General features: G+C 52.4%; 2 protein-coding genes across 8 annotated transcripts in view; one reads left to right on the top strand and one right to left on the bottom strand.

Annotated features, from left to right (window-relative positions):
* Nucleotides 1–910, bottom strand: part of TRRAP (transformation/transcription domain associated protein) — a 116,005-nt gene extending 115,095 nt beyond the window's left edge. For all 6 annotated transcript variants that reach the window (XM_055339442.1, XM_055339444.1, XM_055339448.1 and 3 more), the window contains exon 1: nt 829–910. The gene's annotated coding sequence lies outside the window, so the exon portion shown is untranslated. The remainder of the gene's footprint in view (nt 1–828) is intronic.
* A 4,206-nt stretch (nt 911–5,116) lies between these two features.
* On the top strand, nt 5,117–22,776 carry TMEM130 (transmembrane protein 130). 2 transcript variants are annotated; one of them, XM_055340727.1, is made up of 8 exons: nt 5,117–5,331; nt 11,830–12,135; nt 13,843–14,002; nt 16,771–16,937; nt 17,609–17,693; nt 18,869–19,071; nt 20,916–21,028; nt 21,398–22,776. In XM_055340727.1, the coding sequence occupies exons 1-8, from the start codon at nt 5,247–5,249 to the stop codon at nt 21,584–21,586; spliced, it is 1,308 nt and encodes a 435-aa protein (XP_055196702.1). In that variant the 5' UTR covers nt 5,117–5,246; the 3' UTR covers nt 21,587–22,776. The 2 variants fall into 2 exon arrangements, with proteins under 2 accessions (XP_055196702.1, XP_055196703.1); XM_055340728.1 differs by having other exon boundaries at nt 5,119–5,331; nt 21,434–22,776.
* The last annotated feature ends 90 nt before the right edge of the window (nt 22,777–22,866 follow it).

Genomic DNA, 22,866 nt, shown 5'->3' with positions numbered 1-22,866 from the left:
TTCCACTCCCCGGGGCCCCCCGGAGGCCCAGCCCAGCGTCCCGCCGGGCCTGGGGTCGGGGGCGCTGAGGAGGGAACACCGCCCATCACGCCGGTCAGTGGGAGAGCGGCTCCAAGACGCCGGGGGCCGAGGGCCCGGGGCTGGCCTCCATGGGCCACCGCGTCCCGGCCCAGGTGGGAAGGCCGGAGCCGGCGCAGCGCCCGCGCCGGGACAAACGGCCCCGCCGCGCCGCGCCACCCCGCCCCGCCCCGCAGCGCCGCGCCGAGAGCCTGAGGCGGCGCCGCCGGGCCAGAGGGGGCGCTGTCGCTGCCGCTACCTTCGTTCTCCGCGCCGGGCTCGGCGAGCCAGGGGCCGGCGTGGAGGCCGGGAGGTGCCTGGCTGGCCCGGGGCGCCTCTGGGGAAACGAGGCCCCAACCCCACGCTCTCCCTCCCCGGTCTCAAACGGTTCTGCGCTTCCCTCCTTTTGTCGCCGTCTCCGGACACCCAGCGTCCGCCCTCCAGGCCGTGCTACGGCGAGCGCCGAGGGCCAATTCTCGCGCCGCTGGCCCTCCGCCTCCCGAGCTCCCCAGCGCGGACAAGCAGCAGGAGGCTACAGGGCGGCCGCCGACCCCGGCCGGCCGGGCTGGACACCGGCGGCGGCCAGGAGGGGAGGGCCGGGGGGACCGGGTGCACCGAGCCTATCTCTGTCGCTGCGCGGAGCCGCTGCGCCGCAGAGGCCTCCCCACGCCGCCCTCCCCCCCCCCCCCCGCACCGGCTCGGGCCGCCGCGCGCTCCTCCCGGGGTCGTTCCGCCGCCCTCCCGCGCTCGCCCGCGCCGGCCCGCGCTTACCCTGATCTCGGCGGCCGGCCCCCTGCAGAACCAGCCCGCGACCCCCAGCAAAGCCGAGGCCCCGACGCCCCCGACGCCGCCGCTGCAGCCGCGGTGCAGTCCCGCCCCCGCTTAAAGCAGCCGCGCCCGCCGCGGGAGAAATAGGCCCGGGCGCGCCGCCCCCAAGTGGGTGCGGCCTGGGCGGGCGGCGGGAGCAGGGAGGGGCACTGCACCCGGCTGGAGCCGCCCGGCTCTTTAAACCTCCGCCTGCGGGGGCGGGGCCGCCAGCAAGGTTGGAGGGGCCTGCAGGTGCCGGGAATCTTCCGGTGCGAGCCGGGCCTGGGCGGGATGTGAGGCAGAGCGGGGACTGCTGCGCGGCGGTGGGTACCCAAGCAGCTCCCTTAGCAGGCGGCGGTCGGGCCTAGGAAGAGTCCGTCACTGAACTGAATGTGGCTGGCCGAGCGGGGTTTCCTCCCTCCTCCCTTCCTGGGCTGGTTAACAGGTTGAAAGGGGAAGAAGCAAGAGGGGCCTTGGGAACGCTAAAGCTGGAAACAGACGAGACCCTGTAAGCAAAGGAAAGCCCTGGTATTCTGCTCGGAGGTGGCCAGCCTGATCATTTGTTCTGCAGCCACATCACCCAGAGGCTTCTCTTTCTGTAAGCTCCTACCTGGCAGGCAGATGTCTCAGGCCAGGACAGAGCAGTGATGAGGGGGAGTGGGGCAGAACGCCCTGATGTCCAGGTGAGATGGCATGGGTTGGACCAAGAGGCCTTAGAAGGGAAAAATACTGTTGGGCCTCTTCTATGACTCCATCAAGGAGAATGGTTGACTAGTGAGCGTCTGGCTCCTGGTAATCCATGGCTACCATGTTAGATGGACAGAGGGTTAAAGGGATGACCTATCTCCACCACCTCCAAGACCTTGCTTCACCTCCTGCCCTTTCCTGACAATATCTTAACTCCTCCCCACCCCCCCATCATCACTAAGTTACCAAAGTCTTTGTGTTCCCTTCCCAGATACATACATTTCACACCTTGTAATAAATGCAGCTTGCAATACCTGCAAGATATTTTGGAAGAAAGGTGCACTATTCAGAAGCATGCTCCTTGCATGTTTAAAAATGTTGCCACTCAAGAACAAGCCTCTGTTGAAGTGCTGGGATTTTATGTGGATGTCTTTGTTACTTATGTCTGAGCTGGGAGAAATAAAATGGGTCAGAACATCTTTTCCCCATGGAAAAAGATCTGGCAAGCAAAATCCTCTCTACTACTACCACCAACACCCCCAAGAGAAATAGGTCCAAAGTTGGGGAAGGTGGAATAATCTGAGGGCTAAAATCAGTGTGCAAACAGCTGTTCTTTACTAACCTTTGTTGGGAAGGGGGTGGAGAAAAAAGCAGGAGGTAGACAAATCCTTTGGTAAGTTTCAGATTAATTGCACAGGCTGAAGACCTATAGTTAAGCCTAGCTCTACTGTTGGCAAAATCCCAACACTTCCTGTGGCCTTACCTTCTCCTAGCAAAGAATCCAACATACTGTTATGTTTTTTTAAATTTTTATTTACTTATGATAGTCACAGAGAGAGAGAGACTGGCAGAGACACAGGCAGAGGGAGAGGCAGGCTCCATGCACCGGGAGCCCGACGTGGGATTCGATCCCGGGTCTCCAGGATCGCACCCTGGGCCAAAGGCAGGCGCCAAACCGCTGCGCCACCCAGGGATCCCTGATTTTTACCTGTTTTCTTGTCTATCTCCTGAACTGGAGGTCAGAGACACTGTCAATTCCATCCCTATTGGGGAAATTATATCATGCCCCTCCTCTGCTTAAAACCCGCCAGAGACTTTGCAGCTCATACTCATTCCCTGGCCTTTTGTACCTCCCAACTTCATTCTTCATGTCCTAGCCATAGTGGCTTTGCTATGCCTCATGCCCACCTCTGACCTCTGAAATGTTTTCCTCAGAGGCACAAAGCTGGCTCCTTGTCGTCTTTGATGATGATACGTCTTTGATGTACCTCCTCAGAGACAACTTTCTTAAGGCCCAATGTAAAAAGACAACTGTTCCTCCCACTTCCCCTCCCCCAATTCACTAACTCATAATACTGTAATAATTTCGCCAGGGGAAATACTCAGAATACTGTATTCCCCCCCCCCCAATAACCTCATAATCTGATCATCAGTTTCAGGGTGGCCTTTGCAGGCTTTGCAGGGTGGCTTCTGTAACATAGATAAGGCTATCTGCGACTACTGTAAAATTATTATTCAATCCAATCAAGTTACACATAAAAAAGCTAAATTTTGTTACTTCGTTTTCTGCATTTAGTAGGTTATTTTTATTTTTTAAAAGATTTTATTTAAAAAAAATATTTTATTTATTTGAGAGAGAGCATGAGCAGGAGGCACAGAGGGAGAAGCAGACGCCCCATTAAGCAGAGAACCCAACTTGCAGCTTGACTTCTGGACTCAGAAATCAAGACTTGAGCCCAACGCAGACACTTAACTGACTGAGCCACCCACGTGGCCCTAAAACATTTTTTTTGAAGATTTTATTTCTAAGTAATTTCTACACCTAACATGGGGATTCAATTTAACCCCAAGAAGAAGTCACATGCTCCACCCACTGAGCCAGCCGGCTCCCCCTGCATTAAGTTTGTTTTAAAAGCCATTAAGAACCAAACCTTTGAATGATGTTAAATATTTGAAACTCGGTTTATAACCTTAAACTACTATTACTACTATACTATTTTTTTCCAACCATAATTTTCTCAATTCCTGATGGACAAGCAAAACTCTCCCAGATCTGAAAGCAATTCTAATGATGACAGCCAGTACTGATAGAGTGCAATGTCTGAAGCACTGTTCTATGTATTAACTCATTTTATTCTTACTACGGGACAATTTCCATTTTAAAGAAAAGTGAGGGACTCAGAGGAAAGTGACTTTCCCAAGGTCACATAACTCTCAGGGAGAATCCAAAGTCTCCTACTTTATAGGCCTGGTATTGTCCCCAGGATGGTGATTGATGCTACTGAGCGGTGACCCCTGTCTAGCACTTTTAACTTTCCGGGGGGGGGGGGGGGCGTGTCATTCAAATCTGTCCGGCCTCCATTAGCGTGAGATGGCAGTGTGGCCACTGGGCCTATCTTCAGTGGAGGCCACAGCTGTCACAGAGACAGAGGCCATACCTGTAGGTGTCTTCACTCCCATGCTGTGATTCAAGTCGTGGTCCATCAGGGCCCACCAGGCCAGAGGGGTCGTCCAATTCCCCTCCCTCTAGGTGGGATCCCTTGCCCAGGTACAGAGTTAAGCAAAGGCAGAGGTGGGACAAGGATCCAGGCTGCCAGCTTCCAGTCGTGAAGGCCAGACAGGCACAGCCACCTTCTAGGAAGAAAGACATGCTTCGCTTTATCGCGGCAGGGCTAGAAAGGGCCCGGCCACTCCTCATTGCGCCTGAGTCTCACAAGGCCCGCCGAGACAGCGCCGGCACTGTGGGCCCAGCTGTGAGCATGAGCCGTTTCACAGCTGGCACAGAGAGGGTCAACTGAGGAATGACAGGAGTCTCAGCGTCTGTAGTGCATCCCAGGAGGGACAGGAGGCGTTTGCAGGCCCTCTGCCCCGGGGCCGGCAGGCGCACAGCTCCACGTGAAAGAGGAGCCGCATCGCCGAATCGTGTGCGTCGAGAGGGGAAATGGCACCTGGAGGAGAATGCAAAGGGACCTGCGCGGCTGTGCAGCGGGGCGCGCGCCTCTGGGGACGCTGAGTCAGAGCCGGCGGGCGCGGACGCGGGGAGGCGGCGCAGGCGGGAGGAGCGCGGCTCCGGGGAGGGGAGGGGAGGGGAGGGGGGGAGGATCGGGGGACTGGGGGGGAAGAGGTGTACCGGCGGGAGAGAGGAGGGGAGGGGGAGCGGGAGGCGGTGCAGCCTGCAGGAGCGCGGCTCTGGGGAGGGGAGGATCGGGGCGGGGGGTCTGGGGGGCGAAGATGTGTACCGGGGGAGAGGGGAGGGGAGGGGAGGGGAGGGGGTGCGAGAGGCGGCGCAGACGGGAAGAGCGCGGCTCCGGGGAGGGGAGGGGAGGGGAGGGGAGGGGGGCTGGGGGGGAAGAGGTGTACCGGGGGAGAGGGGGAGGGGAGGGGGCGCGGGAGGCGGCGCAGCCTGCAGGAGCGCGGACTCCCGGAGGCGGGGGTTCTAGGGGAAAGGAGGGGTGCGGCGAGGGGAGCGGCGCCGAGGGAGGGACGCGGGGAGGGGGCGCGGCGCGGCTGACGTGGGCCGGGGTCGGCGCGGCGGCGGCGCGCAGCCACAGCGTCTCGAGGCGAGGACGAGCGAGCGCCGCGCCCGCACCTCCCCGCACTGCCCGCGCCGCGCGCCGGAGGAGCGGCCGCCGCCGCCGCCGCCGCCGCCGACTCAGCCGCGTCCCCTCGGCGCTCCAGCCGCTCCGGGCGCAGCCATGGCCCCGGCCCTCTGGCCGCGCCTCAGCCACGTCCTCTGGCTCGCCTGCCTCCTGCCCTTGGCCCCGGCTGGGGTGGCCGCAGGTAAGGCGCTGCGCCGGCCGGCCGCCCTCCCTCCCTCCTCGGGCGGTCTCCCCGGGCTGTCCAGCCGTGCGCCCTGCACGCACTTCCTCCTCCCGGGGGCCTCTGCAGCGCGCGGCGGAGGGGACGGTGGCCAGCCGGCTCCTCGAAGCCCTCTCTTCTGTCCCTTCGTCCTCTCCCCACACGTCGGCCCGGCCCTCGAGGGGGCTCCTCGGCTCCTGCTGCCACCTGCAGATCGGCCCTGCCCTGGGAACCGCGCGGTGGCCGGTGCGCCCTTGCGGGTGGCTGGGGGTGGGCGGGGAGGACGCCGCGGGGAGACCGGGACTGTGCGCGGCGGGTCCGCACGCCCAGCCCTCCCCTCCCTCCCCTCCCCCGAGGGAGCACGGACAGGTTGCCCGCGGAGCAGCGTCTTTGCCTTGAAATGGCATCTTATCTTGTCTGGAGAGGTTCCCCCCCTGCTTGTGCTGGCTTCGGGGAGGTGGCGATTTGAAAGCCCAAGAGGCCAGTCTGCCATTTCGTCTTTGGATTGGTTTCCAAAATGGACCCCGAGCTGACAGGTTCTGCTGGGGGCCCCCTCCGCCCCCCTCCCCACCGGTCCGTGCCTCCAGGCCCCCCTCCCCCCCCCCCCCCCCCCCCCCCCCCCCCCCCCCCCCCGCTGGAAAGGCCAGCACCAACCTTCCTGCCTCATTTCGGTAACAACAAAAAGAACCCGGATTGGAGAGTTGTTGGGGCACGGGTGGCAGCTCTGGGGATGAGCGTGTGTTTAAGAGCCAACATTCTTCATTACGCCCCCCTCCCCCAAGAATGGTAGAGAGAGGAAGAGATCTAATGCAAAATTGTGAAAGAGAAGCCAAAAGGTAAAATAAAAACCTGTATCTGAGGGATGAATTAAGAGAACTTTGTGGGAATTATGCTTGGTCAGGATTACCTGCTTCCCTCCTATAAATTTCGTGTAGAGGTGGGGGACTCTTGTCCATTGGGTTTACATGTGTCTGGAAATGATCACCGTGGCCGAAACAAAACAAAACGAAAACAAAACGTTAATTCTTTGGAAGTCCTGTATGGTTCCCAGCCTGGCCTATTCATGATATGACCAAAATAAGCTGGTAATGAGGTTGGGGAGCATACCTCCTCCTTCACACATGTGAAAAAAGAGACTTGGAAGCCCTTTCCGTCCTTCCTGGGGCCTGGGTCAGCCTGTATGGGATGCTTCCCACGCAAGAAATGGAGATCCGAGTCCAAGTACCGGACCATTGGTTAATTCCAGGTTATGCTGTTCAGAGGTAACTTAGGAAGCGTTTGTGGCTATCCACATGTGCAGTGTGAAAGAGCTGATGCAGCCATTTTCTAGAATGTTCAGGGTCCCACATGCAGTGTTATCAGGGAAGACGTTCTCCAAAGTGGAAGCCCACAGGGCCTGTTAGTGAGTGAGTGCTACTTCTGTGGGTCAGGCTTCGTGGTAATTGCCACTTGGTGTTTTGCTTTGGCTCTTTCAGCTCTGGGTCACTCAGCGCACCTGTGGAGACCCCTAACCCCCTCCCTTAGCCGCTCTGTACTCCAAGGCCATGTCACCTGGGGTCTGAAACCTAGAAAGATAGGTTTAGATTCGTAGGGCAACAGGACCTGGGCTTGGTTCCTTTAGCCACACGTGGCAAAGCCTTCACAGTCCATTTCAGTTTGGATGCCCTGGACACTTCTGAGAGCCCTGAGGAAGAGAGAAGCAGCATTACCCGGGGGGCTGTGAAACATCTGCTAAAAAAAAAAAAAAAAAGCTTGGGAAAAAGTGCCCACCGAAGATCCTTGTGTCTGGACAGGTGTGGGGGCTCCCAGGAGCTGGGTCAGTGTCTGCAGCAACATAGCTGTAGCCACAGCGCCCCCCCCCACCTCCTCCCTCCTCCCAGCCAGTCCATTCCCCTGGCAACGGGTCTGCGTAGCGCTGACATGCGCTTGTCTCCAGTCTCGCTGCAGATGCTGGATGGCCATTAGCATGCAGCCGAATGTCCCTGCCACCTGCCAGCCTCGCTCTGGCCCACGCTTCTCGCCTGGGGGGTGGGCGGGAGCAAGAGGGAGAAGGGATGAGATGGCCTCTCTTTCAGTGAAGCCTGGCCAAATGCTTGCTGCCTCATAGCCAAAGGGAGGGAGAAGACAATTCAACCCGGGGGTGGGGGGGAGTGGGGGGAGTACAGATTTGCTTGGTGATTCCAGGTAGTTACATGGGGGACCTCAGAAGACTCATGTCCCTCAGTGTAAAATACACGCTGTGTTTTCTTGAAGCAATTTCTGCCATAGTATCTAGAATTCTCTCTTTGGGATTAAGATACTGCAGGTCCATTTTTCAGTGCCAGTCCAAACGACTTTACAATCCAAATATGCCTCTAGAGATGGGGATTCAGAACAGGAAATATGTGATGTGGACAGAGGGAACCTGGAACAGGAGTCTAGAGTAGGCAGGGGACACTGCCACAAGGCTAATGGGATGCAGTTGAGGCGCACACATGCTCCCGTCACAGATTTGCTGAGTCCGACAGATCTCTAGTGAGCTCCCTGAGGGCAAGAAGCATGTCCTGCACTTCTGGGTTCCCCCAGCGCTTGTAGAGTGGAGCACAAGGAAGGGGGTCAGTCAGTACCACCTAGGTAAATGGTCTCCTGGGGGCTGGTCCCTCTTATCTCTCTTGGGCAGCAGCAGTGTTGAACCTATGTGCCAAGCACTCTGTTGGGTGAATGGGGAGATGACAATGATCCCTGCCCTCAAGGAGCTTGCAGGGAGACAAAGAAACCTTCATGTCAACTTGGGGTTGGGACCACTGTGTGCCCAGGTTGTTTGGAGAACACTGAGGGGACGAGGGGTTCGGGGAAGGTTTCCTGGAAGAGATTATATCCACCGACGTGTGGGTGGAGAATGGCAGTGGAGACAGTATGTGCAAAGGTCCTGAGGTTAGGAAGGACAGAACATGTCACAGGAACTGCAAGAGTTAAAATGGCCAGCCCCAGCATAGATGTGCCAAAATGTAAATTCGGACTCTACATGGAGGCTGGCCCGTGAAAACATTAGCTGTAGAGGAAGCTCCTTGGTGGTAGCGGCAGGAGATGGATGGTGCTGAGAGAGAGGACTGGAGGCCGAAGGCCAGGGCCAAGGATGAAGCAGTGATCCAGATGGCTGAATGCTGGCTTTTAGCAATGCTAGTAGTGATGGAGAGGAAGCAAACGTACCCAGATGGGAGGAGTAGTGGCAAAGGACTAGAGACTTACACCTGGGACAGCTTCTCTCTCCGGCCCCAACAGAATGCGATGGCTGAAAATGGTAGGTGTGGGGAGGGGAGAACCCTAGAGTGGCACCATCCAGCAGAACATTGCGTGATGAAGGAAATATTCTGTATCTGCCCTGAAGAGGAGCTACTGACCACATCTGGCTGTGAAGCACTTGAAATGTGGCTAGCGTAATTGAGGCACTGACTTTTTAGTATTGGTTCAAATTCAATTTAAGTAATTAACTTTGATTAATTTAAACTTAGTGACTTGTGGTTAGCAGCTCCTCTTTTGCTCAGTGCAGATCTGGAGCCAGAAAGTAGGTCTATGTTACTTGGTTCTGCCAGCATTTAGGAGGCACTTGAAACCTGGGGAGCAGGTGCATGAGGCCAGGAAGGTGGATGGGAGTGGGGGAAATGAGCGGAGAGGTGCTTGCAGCCCCTTTGCCTTCCTTCTGTCTTACCTCTTCTGGTGAGGTGTCTGCTGGCTAGACACTCTCTAACCTGGAGCCTTTCAGAAATCTCATCTGAAGAGGAAATTTACAAATTATAACAAAATAGTCACCAGGACGTGCAGTAGTGCTATTGACAAGAGTGAAGAGTTCTGGGAATGAAGATATATACCTGCTTGGGGCGCCTGGCTAGCTAAGTCGGCAGAGCATGGGACTCAGTCTCATGAATCTGAGCCCCATATTGGGGATAGAGTTTACTTGAAAAAAAAATTAGGGTCACTGGCTGGCTCAGTCAGTGGAGGATGCAACTCTTGATCTCAGGGTTGTGAGTTCGAGCCCACGTTGCGTGTAGAGATTGCTTACAAACAAAATCTTTTAAAAAAGAAGAAAAAAAAGATCTACCTGCCGAGGGATCATCAAACCAAGAGTGAAATTCACATTAGTGTGACCACAGATATGCCTTTGATATGTTGTCATGTGAAAATAAAATAATTTAAAATTGTGTGCAGAGTGTGATTATATCTCAATTAAAAACTACATGTGAAGAAGAGCTATGAGGACTGTGGTATGGTTGCAGCTGTTTTCGGGAGGTGGGATAATGGGATATTTCTAATATTCTTTATACATACATATTACTTTCATGATGGAAAGAAACCTTTTTTTTTAAATCTTACTTTGTTTATACACAAAATATTATGCACATGGTAGCAGTTGAAGAATAATGATTTAAGAAAATGCCCACATATGGAATTGAAAACAACAATTAGAATATAGAATTCCAAAATGTGAGCACAATTTTTCTTTTAAATAGGAAATGCCCACACATGGTAATACCGGTTGTTACTGATTATTTGTATTTTTTTTTAACTTTTATTTATTTATGATAGTCACAGAGAGAGAGAGAGAGAGGCAGAGACACAGGCAGAGGGAGAAGCAGGCTCCATGCACCGGGAGCCCGACGTGGGATTCGATCCCGGGCCTCCAGGATCGCGCCCTGGGCCAAAGGCAGGCGCCAAACCGCTGCGCCACCCAGGGATCCCGATTATTTGTATTTTTAAGACAAATTTTTAAGTTTTAACTTTCTATTTCCTCTATTTTCAGGTTATATTTAGTGTCACCTTCCATGCGGTAATCAGGAAGGGAGTGTTATTTAAAAGGCCTCTGACCTGGCCTCCATCCCAAACGCTCAAGGCCCTGTTCTCTGCTAGGATCTTCTAAGACTGATTCTCAGTTAACCTGTAAGAGCTACATCCCCCATATTTCAGTTCAAATTCCCTGAGGAGTCAACCAGCTGGAGGTATATAGTTCCAGCCTTGGCCTCTGCAGGAATCCCAGAGGTCATTTAAGAGCAGTGCAGTCTGGTGGGACCTTGATGATAATGAAGATATTCTGTATCTTTGCTGCTGAGCGCTTGCAATGCAGCTACATGGGGCACCTGGGTGGCTTAGTTGATGAAGCCTCTGCCTTCAGCGCAGGTTATAATCCTGGGTTCTTGGGATCAAGCCCCACATTGGGCTCCCTGCTCTATAGGGAGCCTGCTTCCTCCTCTCCTGCCCCTCCTCCCTGCTCTCCCCCCCCCCTTGCTCTCTTTCACACATAAATAAAATCTTAAAAAAAAAAAAAAGAAATGCAGCTACCGTGGCTAAGAAAGTGAGTTTTAAATTTTGTTTCATTGTAATTGAAACACACAGCTATGTGTGGCCAGTGGCTGCTGTGTTGGGCAGTGTAGATCTAGAACCTCTTCCGTTACAGATACAGAAGAGGGCTTGGCCTGAATCAGAGTGGACCTTTGTCCCAAGGCTTGTTCTATCACTGTCTATCACTTTAGGGCTCTAAAAGACCCCAGACTCAGCTTTGGGTTTCAGATCAGAATTTTGTTTGCCATGCCAAGCCTAGTCTGAAAGAGTGGGTAATAGAGGGCATTTTTTGTTTTTTTTTTAATTTTTTTTAATTTTTATTTATTTATGATAGTCACAGAGAGAGAAAGAGAGAGAGGCAGAGACACAGGCAGAGGGAGAAGCAGGCTCCATGCACCGGGAGCCCGATGTGGGATTCGATCCCGGGTCTCCAGGATCGCACCCTGGGCCAAAGGCAGGCGCCAAACCGCTGCGCCACCCAGGGATCCCTAGAGGGCATTTTTTGGCAGCAGCAGCCAAGGTGATCCCTCCTGTGACATATGTTGGGAGTCATTTGCATAGCTAAAAAATAAGTCTGGCCAGATCAGACTTGTGCTCTGGAAATGCTCTGCTTGGCTGGCATAAAAAGAAATTCTCTGGAGTCTGTTTGACCTGAGTTTGAATTCTGCTTACAATGTTTCATTTTGTTGTTTTTTAAAAGGTTTTATTTATTCATGAGAGACAGTGAGGTAGAGACCTAGGCAGAGAGAGAAGCAAACTCCCGGTCCTAAGGCAGACACTCAACCACCGAGACACCCAGGTACCTCGAATCCCAGCCTACAATGAACTAGCCTTAGGAACCTTGGGCAAGTCATTTGAGCTTCCTGGGCCTCAGTTTCTCCACTTGTTAAATAGAATAATAGAATCCAGCCTAGGGACACTTGAGTGGCTTAGCAGTTGAGCGTCTGCCTTCAGCTCAGGGCGTAATCCCAGGATCTGGGATCTAGTCTCACATTGGGCTCTTTGCAGGGAGCCTGTTTCTCCCTCTTCCTGTGTCTCTGCCTCTCCCTGTCCCTCATGAATGAATAAATAAAATCTTAAAAAAAAAAGAAGAAGAAGCCAGCCCAGAGGCTGACAGTAGGTCCCTTGCCACGCCTCTCCTGAAATAGTTTGTCTCTGGGCTTCTAGGGCTGTATGAACTCCACCTCACCACCGACGGCCCTGCCACCACGGGGGCCGAGGTGACCATCACAGCCAGCCTAGTGGCCAACGACAACGGCAGCCTGGTCCTGCCCACCAACTCCCGCCTTTACCGCTTCCACTGGATCCATACCCCGCTGCTGCTCATGGGGAAGACTGATGAGCCTTTCAGCTCTGCTATCCGAGCCGTGGGGAACATGCCTGGGGACTTCCCCATCTCTGTCTGGGTCACCGCTGCCGACTGCTGGACGTGCCAGCCTGTGGCGAGAAGCCTCCTTGTCCTCCCTATCACAGGTAAGGACCCTTTCTGTTTGCTAATTTGCCTTCAGACTCTTGCTGCAGAGAAAAACATCCAACCTGGTTAGTAATCCTCTAAACACAAATTAGGCTCCTAGTCCCTTCTCTGTTATATGTTAATGAAGGATCAGAAAATGCTTAATACCCACTGCTGGCAGCATTGTACTGGAAGGGACGCAGAAAGTACATGTTGCTACTGGGGGTCTAAGTTAACATAACCCTATCGAGAGCAGCTGATCGATACGTATCAACGGTTATGCACTGTTTCAATCTCTTGTCTGTTCATTCTCTTCCCTCCAGCCTCCCACCCTACTACTTCTCTCTCCTTCCAGGAAGTCCCTGCTCTCTTATTTTTTTTTAAGATTTTATTTATTTATTCATGAGAGACAGAGAGAGAGAGGCAGAGAGAGAAGCAGGCCCCATGCAGGGAGCCCGATGTGGGACTTGATCCTGGGACTCCAGGATCGCACCCTGAGCCCAAGGCAGACTCTCAACCCCTGAGCCACCCAGGCGTCCCTCCCTGCTCTCTTAGAGTTTACAATCTGTTAAAGAATTTGTCTTCAGGAAGTAAATTTCCATTTGGGTAATGTTTTATGTACAAATATGTTCACTGCAGTGATGTTTATAGCAACAGAAGAAAATATGAGATAAGCTAAGTACGCAACCATAAAGGGACTGGTTAAGTATATGGGTGTAATTTGTATAACGAATAGCAATTACCTTTACAAAGTTTGTAATGTCCTGGGGGAATACTCATGCTTAGAAAATTTTAAAATCCGGGCAGCCCAGGTGGCTCAGCAGTTTAGTGCCGCCTTCAGCCTGGGGCATGATCCTGGAGACTGGGGATCAAGTCCCACGTGTCAGGCTCTCTGCATGGAGCCTGTTTCTCCCTCTGCCTGTGTCTCTGCCTCTCTCTCTCTCTCTCTCTCTCTCTCTCTCTCTCTGTGTGTTTCTCATGAATAAATAAAATCTTTTTTTTAAAAAAGAAAAATTTAAAAACCAAAACACAAACTTCAGTAACCAATCTACTCAACTGTATTTAATATATGTATGTGTATGTAGTGTCCATATCTGTTAAACACACACAAATGCTTTGCAATTCTCCAAAACATCAACAATAGTTAATGTTTGACTGACAGGAGGTTTTTTTTCTTTTCATCCTACTTTTCAGCAGTTTCCAAATGAATTTTATTGAGCACACCTTACATTCTGCTTTTGGGGTGAAAAAAATCAACTCCTAATTTTTTTTTTTTTTTAGAGACACAGACACAGAACAGTGGTCCTTACCCAGCCTAGCACATTGGGTGTAAAGTTGTGATCAGTAGAACTGCTAATTTTTCTAGATTCATCTAATAATTTGAAATCTCTCCTGATAATTTCTTTCAAAGCCTGTGCATTTCCTCCTGGTCCTGGGCATCTTCTGTGCTAGAAAGTTTGGGATCCTGGTAAAAGCGGTGCAGGAGCAAGGCTATACATGTGATGTGTGTGCTCACATGTGTGCTGTGAGTCTTCACCAGTGTTCCATGAAGCAGGGGCAATGATGTATGTGTTTAGTGACCTGCTGGGTCCCCTCCTGCTACCACTCACTCTGATAGAAGGTTAGTGTGGGGAGAGGCTGTCCTGCCAGCCAGCATGTGAGGTCACTCCCTGGCCTTACCTTCCCACCCTCTCACCAAGACTCACTCACCTTGGTCTCTCTCCCAGAGCTCCTCGTGGGAAACCTTGTTGTCACCCAGAACACCTCCCTGCCCTGGCCCAGCTCTTACCTCACCAAGACTGTCCTTAAAGTTTCCTTCCTCCTCCATGACCCAAGCAACTTCTTCAAGACTGCCTCATTTCTCTACAACTGGGACTTCGGAGATGGGTATGTCCTTCCCCACTGATGCCCCAGAGCTTTGGCCTGTGGTTGGTGGCCCCACCGTCCCATGCAGAGTTGCTCTGTACTTTCTTACCTTCACCTGCTCACTCTCTCTGCCTCTAGACATTCCTTCAACACCTACTCTGTGTCAAGCTTGGGGTACGTGGGGACCAGTAGTGAGCCAGTCACAGGACCTGCCTTTGAGGTGCCTACAACCTAGTACAGGAGGTCATTGGTGCCCCAACATCCCTCTAAGACAGGTCAAAATAGGACATTTTTTCCATTTGATTCTAGAAAGACCTACCTGGCTAATATATCAGCACATGTAATTATACTCATGTCATAGAACTCAGGTGTTCTGGCTTCATTTCTCCTGACTTCCCTTCTCCAAACAAGCCAGGCTGGAGGAGGCAGGTCAGGAAATGGGGGACAGGCACTGAGTCCAGGCAGCCCACAGATGTCCCAAGCTCCCATGAGGGTGGTGCTCTGTGAAGACCCCTCGTTTCCATTTGGGTCAAGTCCCTGGCTGATGGTCCTTCCTACTCTATCCCATATTTTTCCACCTTTCATTCATTGGCATTCCTTAAGACATTTCTCAGGCAGAGAAACAGAGACCAGTTTTCCAAATTCATCAAAGGCTTAGTGTACCACTCCTCAGCCCCATGGAACTTACAGACTCAGCATGCTTTCTTATGTACAGTAACCATTTAAAATAACAAAGTGGGGATTCCTCCTAATTACAACAAAAATAGTACATAAAATAAACCTAAGAGCACACTTACCTGACAATGGGCAAGATCTTGTGTGAAGAAAACTAGAGCTATCAAAGATTTGAGATATCAAAGATTTGAGTAGACAGGCAATATACGCCATGTCCAGGATTGTGAATCTTAAGATTGTAAAGATGTCTACTTCTCTCCAGTTATTTTGTAAGCTTGATACAAGTCCAATAAATGTTCCATAAAGTATAATTTTGGGGATGTGACAAAGATTCTATAGTTCATTTAAATTTGGTGTTTAAGTATGCATATACATATACATATATACATGAATGCATATATACATGTATAAAAATGTATGTCATTATAAATATATATGTAGTTTATAACATAAGGAACATCTGGAAAATCTGTCTCAAACCAGGGGACAGGCTCTATACTAGTTAGGGGCATTTCTTTTCACATTAAATACTTTATTTACTATTTTTGCTATAATGGAACATTTTTGACTAGACAATGAAATAAAACAAGAAAAAGAAATATAAATTCTATAAAGGAGAAACAAAAATCATCACACACAGATGACCTGGAAAACGCAAAAGCCTCAAATGAAAAATCTTAAAACTAAAAAGAGATTTTACTGATATGGCTGGTTACAAAACAAAGATTCATAGCCTTTCCATATATAATTGCAATAGAAAAAAATCTTTTATAATAGTTGTAAAACATTAAAGCTGGAAGAGCATAAACGTAGCTTAAAGTGGTAGGATTTATGTGAATAAAACTGCAGATTGTACCTAGAACCTTAAAAAGACTTAAAAAATGAAGAGAGGATTTCTCAATATTGCCGGAAGGAAAAATAATCAGAAAAGCAGAATGGTGATGAGTGGAGATGGGGAGAAAAATAGAAATGGATACATAAATGTATTATGAAAACTACAAATAGGGGTGTCTGGCTGTCTCAGTAGAGTATGCAGCTCTTGATCTCAGGGTTATGAATTCGACCCCATGTTGGGTGTAGAGAATACTTAAAAGTAAAATCTTTTAAAAAATGCCACAAATAATTTGCAGCTACAAAGGCTGCTCCTCAGAACAGAACAGAAAAGGCAGACACAAACCTAAGTCTATGTACACATATAGTATATGTTAACAGCGATATTTCTAGCCAGTGAGTAAAGATAGACTATTTAATAAATGGCACTAGGGCAGTTGGTTAACTAGAAGAAACACAATCTGATCCTTAAAAGCAATTCCAGAGAGATTGAAAAAAAACACAATGAAACAGGACTACATTGAAATATTGATGGTCCTCTGCAATTGGATAATTTGGCAGTGGGGAAAGCATTTCTAAGAATAGAGAAACAGAGGCAGAAACTATAAAGGAAAAAAATGCTAGATTTGGCTCACTAGGTTTAAAATCTGAGTATGAAAGAAGTAAAGCAAACCAAAAGACAAAAGCTAAACTGGGTTTAGAAAATATTTGGAAGATATTTAATAGATAAAGGTTTGTTAAACTTCATATATAAAGAGCATTGAGAAATCAACAAATATTTTATTTTATTAGATTTCCTTTTGAAGTAATTCAGGTAATTGCAGGAAAAGCATAATATTTTATATGTCATATCATAAACTGTGATGGAGATACAATTCTGTTTTACAGATGAGAAAAATAAGACTTAAGAGTTATGTAGATAGGAAATCTAGAAAAGTCAAGAAGGTCTTAATTCCAAAGTTTGTATTTTTTCCCTCCCAGGATTGTCCTTGTCTCTAATGCAGGGCCTCTTTTAGATTCCTGGTGGAAGGGGGAAGAGCATTTCCTGGCAGGGGATAGGCGCTTGTTGCTGGAAGTTCTCCCAGCTGTCATTTATAAGCACAAAGATGACCAGCAGCCAGATGACCACACAAGCATGGCTGACCTTGCATCCTGGCTGGCTCTGGGGGCTGCTGTTGTGAGGATGCCCAGTTTGCTCACAAAGCATTGGTAGCCGAGCTTGTCATTCTGTGGACACCTCCGACTCTAAGAGGTCATGTGAGTCCCTTCTTGTCACCTTACAGCACCCAGATGGTGACTGAAGATGCTATGGTCTATTACAACTATTCCATCATTGGAACTTTCACTGTGAAGCTCAAGGTGGTGGCAGAGTGGGAACAGGCAACGCAGAATGCTGGGAAGGGCATTGTGCAGAAGACAGGCGACTTCTCTGCTTCACTGAAGCTGCAGGGTGCGTCTCTGGGGGTTGGTACTGGTTGAGCATTTGGCCACCTTGAGGAGACCTGGGCAGCGCTCTTTCCAGGGTTGGATCCCATGAAGATCAGAGTGGCTCCAGCTGGGCATGGGACTGAGCTTGGGTGCACATCCTCTCTTCACGTTCCCCTGGGGCAGCCCTCTGAGCAGCTGGTCATTATCCCCCCTCTAAGAGGTCACTGAAGGCCCAGTGGAGGTCACATGGCCACCAAGAGGTGGAGTTGGATTTGAACCCAGGCCTGCTAGCTCCCAGAGCCTGAGCCTGTGGCCAGACACTGTGCTGTGAGTTGGCGGTCCACATTGCTCTTTGGTCTCGGGCCACAATGGCTGGGGCTGGGTGGCCTCAGGCTTCTGCAGAGGGGAAACACCCAAACCTGCCTCTCCCAGACTTTGGCTTATTTGGAGCCCATCCTTAGTCCTGGTTACCAGAGACCCACCCCTCCGCCCCTACCAGCATCCTCACTCTGAGTGGGCTCCAGCACCTGCTGCTGTCAGGGACCCAGGCATGCCCTGGGCAAATCTGTGACTCGCCCCTGGGAGAGAGCCTGGAGGAGGACAGGGTGGTGGTCACACATCCCTGAGCCCTGAGAACTTTGAGACAGTTGTCCTCAGTCATCAGGTCTAACAGGGGCCCTCTCTGCCTTCCAGAAACCCTACGAGGCATCCAGGTCTTGGGGCCCACCCTAATTCAGACCTTCCAAAAGCTGACAGTGACCTTGAACTTCCTGGGGAGGTGAGTGAACCCCGATCGGACAGTGGGTGATTTGTTGCCCTGCCCACGCTCTCCCATGGATGATCCTGAGCCTGCTCCATCCCCTGAGGGGCCCCAAGTTTGGGGGCTGATGGAAGCTGGTGCCTACCTTGCCCTGCAACCATGGGAGAGTTGTGGGCATAACTCCATTACCGTGGTCCAGCGGGGAAAGCACGGGCCCCTTGGAGCTGTCTGCAGTGTAGGCATTGAGGCAAAGGCAGGGGAGGAACCAGTCGTGTGAAAAGCCCTCAGCATGTGGCTTGGGCCTGCCTCCAGCCCTGAGAAAGCAAACTGGCCTGGCTCTTGGCAAGAGTGTTAGGCTGAGTGTGTAGTAAGCTACTGGGAAGCAGGGCATGTTCTCTGCACAAGGGTGGATGGAGCTGCAGAGGTTGGCAGTCAGGGCTCAGCCCTCCAAGGTCTCTTGTGGGGAGGACCAGTCCCACCCTTCAACACAGGGACAGGACGCGGAAGCAGGGCTAGATGGGGACGCAGCAAAGCGGCCAAGAAAAGAGGAGGATGAGCCATGGGGCTGGAAGAAGCTTCTAAAGCTTTCTGGGAGCTTTGGGGGCAGGCGCTGAATACTTGAAAAGTGGGGTGGGAAGCTACTCAGGCTGCAGACCTGATGGTGAGGTGGCAGGAGGGTGTGTTTTACTCAGGCCTGGGGTTGCCTGCTCAGCATTCCTTGTAAGCTGTTTCCCAGCCTCTGAGCCCGTGCTGTGGCAGGTGGATAACCCTGACTGCCCTCACCCCTCCCAACCTGTCAAAAATCTGCTTATCCTTTCAGATCCTATTCAAATGGTGCCTCCTCCAGAAAGGCCTCCCTGACTTGCTCATTAAGAATGTGCTCACCTGTCCCCTGTGCTTCCACGGCACACTCCGTGTGTCACTGGAGCACTCATTCTGCCCCATCCAGCAGCCCGTGCCTGTCCCTGTTTGCCTCACTAGCCTGGCATCTTCTTCTGTGGTGGGTGAGGGGTATCTCTTATTTATCATCATGTTCCCCCGTGCGGGAGGTGTGAAGCAGAGGCCAGGACAGCTAGGTGTTCTGTGCTGCAAAGAACACTAAAGTTCACGGCTGTCTGGCCTTTCTCAGACTTGCTCTGTGCCCACACCCCTCCCTGAGCCATTTCTGAAAACCCACTCCCATTTCCCCACAGCCCCCCCCTGACTGTGTGCTGGCGGCTCAAGCCCGAGTGCCTCCCGCTGGAGGAAGGGGAATGCCACCCGGTGTCCGTGACCACCACAGCATACAACCTGACCCATACCTTCAGGGATCCGGGGGACTACTGCTTCAGCATCCGGGCTGAGAATGTCATCAGTAAGACGCATCAGTACCACAGGATCCAGGTGTGGCCCTCCAGTAAGTGACATCTTGCCTTCTGCTCCAGTGCCACACAGGCAGCAAAAAAACAGTCAACCCTGGCGCCATCACCTGCAGCCAACCCACCACCGAGGGAATCATCACTAAACCTACTGGCCCAACCAACGTTGTTGACTAAGTGCCCATTAGCTCCCCCAGACGACCAGTGCTATCACCAGGCAGCCCTAGGACCCCTGGTTTCTGCCAACACCACCCTCGACACCAACACCACTCGCAATACCAGTGGCCAACCTGACCAACCGGCTCTGCCACCATTATCCGCACACAGTGCTGGAAGGACCATCCAGAGCCAACAGACAGCTGTCAGTACCACTGCCCACACCACCGTCAGCACCCCTCCCACCGGCCCCAACACCCACTGTATGGACCAGGGCCATCGATCCGTGGTGCTCAGCATCAAGACAGCTCAACTCTCACTTGCTGCCACCGTCATCGTCCCCGGTTTCCTTCCCACATATTACCAATGCCACACTGTCCCCGTCGTGAGCACTCCTCCTCTAAATAAGACCCCACAATCACAGTACTCCCTTCTCCGCCATCACCCAGATCCCGCACTGTTGGCCACTAAACTAGCCCCCAGGGAGTGGGAGCTGCTCAGAAAGTGTGAAGTGAGGGTCCTATTATCTCTTAGGACCTTTGGTCACTTCCTTTGGAATGCCGAGTCACCACAGTCAGCCCCAGCCACTGGCTTACAGAGGATTAGCTGATGATAGTGTGAAATTCTACCCTTCTTTTCCAGGGGGTACTCTTGTGACCCCAGAAAAGCACTCCCTTACATAGAGGAGAAAGTGGGATCCCAGAACCCTGAGGGGTGGCCTCACAGGTGCCCAGCCAGGTCCCAGCTTTTAGGGTACACAGAGAAACCTTGCCAGCTGCTCTTGGCCCCAGGGTCAGACCTGCGAGGACACCAGATGCTGCTGCTGTCTCTTCCCATGTCCCCAGTCTCTGTCTGAGCCACTGGGCAGATGCTGTGCTCCACTCTGGGCCCTGGCTGGCCTTGAGGGCATCACTGAGGGCCTGGGGCCCTGCCTCCCTCAGCCCCTCCTGAGCCCTGGATGCCCAGGATCCCCCTGAATCCTACAGAGCAGACAGCATTCCAGATATTTCCATGTTGCCTTTCCCTTGAAAGCAGAGCCTCCTGGCATATTGCAACGTCTACACCCGGGGCAGAGTTGGGGAAGTATGAGGGGGACCCACAGTGCAGATCACCTGCCATGCATCTGGCACACTCCCACCCCTCACCTCGTGGCATCCCTGAAGCAGCCTCGTGGGGCAGCATTAGCATCAGGGAGCTTGCTCAGCCGGGGTTCGAACACAGGGCCGCCTAACTGCAGACCCTAGGTACCCCCTGCTCCATCACACAGCCTCCTGGCAGCAGGGGCAGGCCGTGAGCCTAGAGCTGGTGGAGGGCAGGCAGGTACAATAGGTCACAGGGTCGCAGGGTATCCTTACAACATGTTTCCCCATCTCCAACGCAAGTCACCCAAGAGAATAAGGAGGCAGCTATGATTTCTTTGATGGCCTGGACTCAGAAGCCATCACTTCTATCCTGTGCTATTTGTTAGGGCAAATCATTAAGTCCAGCCCACACTCGGGGTGCACCTCTTGTCAAGTAATGTGGACAATTCTTAAAATGCTAACACACCCAACTTGGTTTATGTAGAATCCAGGATTCACCCATTGGGCTTGCCTAGTTGGGATGCGTGTATGTAAGGAAAAAACAGCTCTTGTGGGGTTGATTGTTCTGTTCCCCACTGCAGTCAGAAAGCAAGCCTTCACCACCAATTGTCCAGCCCTGTGACTTTACCCTGTCTCTTCCCCAGGCATCCAGCCAGCTGTCTTTGCTTTTCCATGTGCCACACTTATCACCATGATGCTGGCCTTCATCATGTACATGACCCTACGGAATGCCGCTCATCAGAAGGACATGGTAGAGGTGGGTGCTCAGGAGTGTGGAGGCTGGACCACAGGGCCCTCACTGAAAGAGGGGCACCTAGTGGGCGTCTGGATGTCAGAGCAGGGTCCTAGGGCTGGGGGTGATGTACCCAAGACACATTCATAGGTGGACCAAATTGAGTTGACTTCTTTCCATCTGACTCGTGGCTGTGCTCACCCCTTGCCTTGCAGTCGTGCCCTTGAGCTGGAAAGGGGGAGGGCAACCCAAAGAGGGAGGACCAGAGAGCAGAAAAGCCAGTGGCATAGCAAAGCACTGTGTGCCTGTGCCACCAGGTAGCTGAGCTCGTAAGGCCACCTAAAGGGGGTCTGGCAGGCGGGTGATTGACCCATGGGGTTTTGTTCACCATAGGTGGCTGATTTTGACTTTTCCCCCATGTCTGACAAGAACCCGGAGCCGCCTGCTGGGGTCCGGTGCTGCTGCCAGATGTGCTGCGGGCCCTTCTTGCTGGAGACTCCATCTGAGTACCTGGAGGTTGTCCGGGAGAACCACGGGCTGCTGCCACCCCTCTACAAATCCGTCAAAACTTACACTGTGTGAGCACCCCCCAGTCCCATCTTAGCGTTAACTGACCACGAACTGGGCACTTCAGACAGGGTGGTGCATGCCACCAAGCAGGAGGGGTACACATGGGCTCGGCTGTCCACCCTGCTGGCCACACATCTGTACTTCCAGCTGCCGCCACCCCCCCCTTCAGCCCTACATCCCTGCCATCCATCCATCTGTACAGTCCAGCCTCTGCCGTAAGACCTCCTCCATCAGCCCTACTCCACCCGTTGCCTTTGAAGAACCCTAAACAGGGCCCTGACACTCAACGGGGTGCCTCCTCTCTCCCAGGTGTGCCTGGCTGCCCCTCACGCATCCTTCCCACATGGGCACTTCTGCCATCCATCTAGGGTCCAAGCTTCCCTCCCCAGCGTGGCCCTGCCAAGGTCAGAGAACTGGGAGGAAGGTTACCAATGGTGAAGGCTACATCACAAAAGCTCAAACATACAGAGACAAGCACATGCATACACACACAGAGATGCACACATCATACGTGTCACACAGGTGTCTCAGATGACGTCTTCTGTATCAGTTATGTCGGTTGCTGTGTCCTGAATTAGAACTAAAATGACACCAGACTTTCTCCACTTGGCCTCTGTAGCTCCTGGGCCTGACCCTTCCCTTTGAGTGCTGTCCATGTGGCTCCTAGGGCCTGTTCTAAACAACACACTGTTTCCTGCCTGCTTGTGGGGGGTGGGGGTGGGGCGGTTTGGGGTGGACAGGGCTGATGCTTCAGGAGCACAGAGTGCTTTATAAATAGTGCCTGCTTTTACTGAGACTATGTTCACTTCCATTGAGGAAAAGGCCTCGCAGCAAAGGAGGAGCAAGCCAGTGGCGACTTGGGTTCATTGTGGGGTTTGGTGTTCTTGCCCCCAGGGGTGACCTTGAGAAGGAGGAGGCAGGACTGGAGGGAGCCTGTTGGGCGGGGGGGAGAACTTGCACAGAGGGCAGGTACAGGTGCAGAGAGAGACCACAGTGAGGCCCCCCATAGCCCCGCAGGAGTGCAGGGAGCAACTGGGGCCCGTTTGGGGGGGAGGGGGCAGGGCTATGAGGGTGTGAAGCTCTGTTGCCGTAATCTTCGCTCTCAGACTTTGTGCAGACAACAGCATTCTCGCTGTCATGCAGCTCATTCTCATGAAATAACTGCCATTATTGCTGAATAAAGCTTGTGTGCTCTCAACATAGCCAAGCAGATGCCAGGGGCAGGAGTCTCTTTCTTGTGCGCGGTGGGGGTGAGGGGTTGGGCCTTGGAGTAGCAGGGCATCGCCAATGTG

The sequence above is a fragment of the Nyctereutes procyonoides genome, unplaced genomic scaffold (assembly GCF_905146905.1).
Source record: "Nyctereutes procyonoides isolate TBG_1078 unplaced genomic scaffold, NYPRO_anot_genome, whole genome shotgun sequence".
Lineage (NCBI taxonomy): Eukaryota > Metazoa > Chordata > Mammalia > Carnivora > Canidae > Nyctereutes > Nyctereutes procyonoides.
This window is presented reverse-complemented; position numbering and strand designations above follow the sequence as displayed.

Bases quoted from the DNA above. Each gene is read 5' to 3' on its own strand.
- TMEM130 (XM_055340727.1), top strand. From the start codon at position 5,247: ATGGCCCCGGCCCTCTGGCCGCGCCTCAGCCACGTCCTCTGGCTCGCC. The intron at 16,938-17,608 runs GTGCGTCTCTGG...TCTGCCTTCCAG, and splicing joins TGCTTCACTGAAGCTGCAGG to AAACCCTACGAGGCATCCAG. The intron at 17,694-18,868 runs GTGAGTGAACCC...ATTTCCCCACAG, and splicing joins ACCTTGAACTTCCTGGGGAG to CCCCCCCCTGACTGTGTGCT.